General features: G+C 43.2%; 1 protein-coding gene across 1 annotated transcript in view; it reads right to left on the minus strand.

The window, feature by feature from the left end:
- The window catches only part of LOC127004885 (uncharacterized), a 43,058-nt gene extending 42,953 nt beyond the window's left edge, over window positions 1–105 (minus strand). Inside the window, exon 1 of the mRNA XM_050873092.1 lies at window positions 1–105. This exon is cut by the window's left edge and continues 229 nt beyond it. Within this exon, the coding sequence (XP_050729049.1) occupies window positions 1–75 (75 nt within the window). The 5' untranslated portion in view covers window positions 76–105.
- Between the last annotated feature and the right edge of the window lie 837 nt (window positions 106–942).

Consider the following 942-nt stretch of genomic DNA (forward strand, 5'->3'; position numbering starts at 1 on the left):
CTGTACGCCCCCCACGAGAGCCACCACAACCATCACCACCACCACCACCGACGCCGCCCTGCACACACGAAGCATAGTGGCAGACTGAGGCGCGTAAAGGCTCGGCTGGTGCCTTTATATAGCCTCCGTCTGGCCTGGGATTTGCTGGTGCTGGTACTGGTGGTGGTGGTGGTAGTAGTAGTAGTAGTAGTAGTAGTAGTAGTAGTAGTGCCAAGGACATAGGAGGGGTTTGGGGGTGGGTTATGTAGGGGTTTTATGGTGTGTGGTTGGTTAGTTAATTTTTTTTTGTTTTTTTGTTATGTTTGTTGTGTGTTTGTGTGTTTGTGTGTGTGGTTGGTTAAATGTTTGGTGTGTCTTTTGTTTGTTATGTTTGTTATGTTTGTTGTGTGTTTGTGTGTGGTTAATTAAGCGTTTGGTGTGTTCTGTGTCTGTTATGTTTGTGTGTTTGTTCGTCTCTCGTTTTGTCTGTTATGTCATCTGTCTGTGTCTGGGATTTAATTACTCTCTCTCTCTACCTGTCTGTCTACCTGTTAATTTATACATCCATTTAAGTCCACCTGTTTGCCTGTCAATCTGTCGCAATGTCTCCCTTTCTGTCTGTCTCCTTTTCTACCTGTCTCTCTATGTCTGTCTGTCTGTCTGGGATTTAATTACCCTCTGTTTCTCTCTACCTGTCTGTCTACCTGTTAATTCATATATCCATTTTAAGTCCACCTGTTTAACTGTCAATCTGTCGCAATGTCTTCCTTTCTTACTGTCTGTCTCCTTTTCTACCTGTCTGTCTGTCTGTCTCTCCTCCTATCCTTCTATTTATCCATCTATCTTTATTCCTCTCCCTCATTCTATCCATTTTTCTTCCTATCACTATTTTCCTTTTTTTTTTCCTTTGTGTAATTCAACCACCTCTTTCCCCTTCCCTCCTTCCTCCCATGCATCCTTCTT

The sequence above is a fragment of the Eriocheir sinensis genome, chromosome 29 (assembly GCF_024679095.1).
Source record: "Eriocheir sinensis breed Jianghai 21 chromosome 29, ASM2467909v1, whole genome shotgun sequence".
Classification (NCBI taxonomy): domain Eukaryota; kingdom Metazoa; phylum Arthropoda; class Malacostraca; order Decapoda; family Varunidae; genus Eriocheir; species Eriocheir sinensis.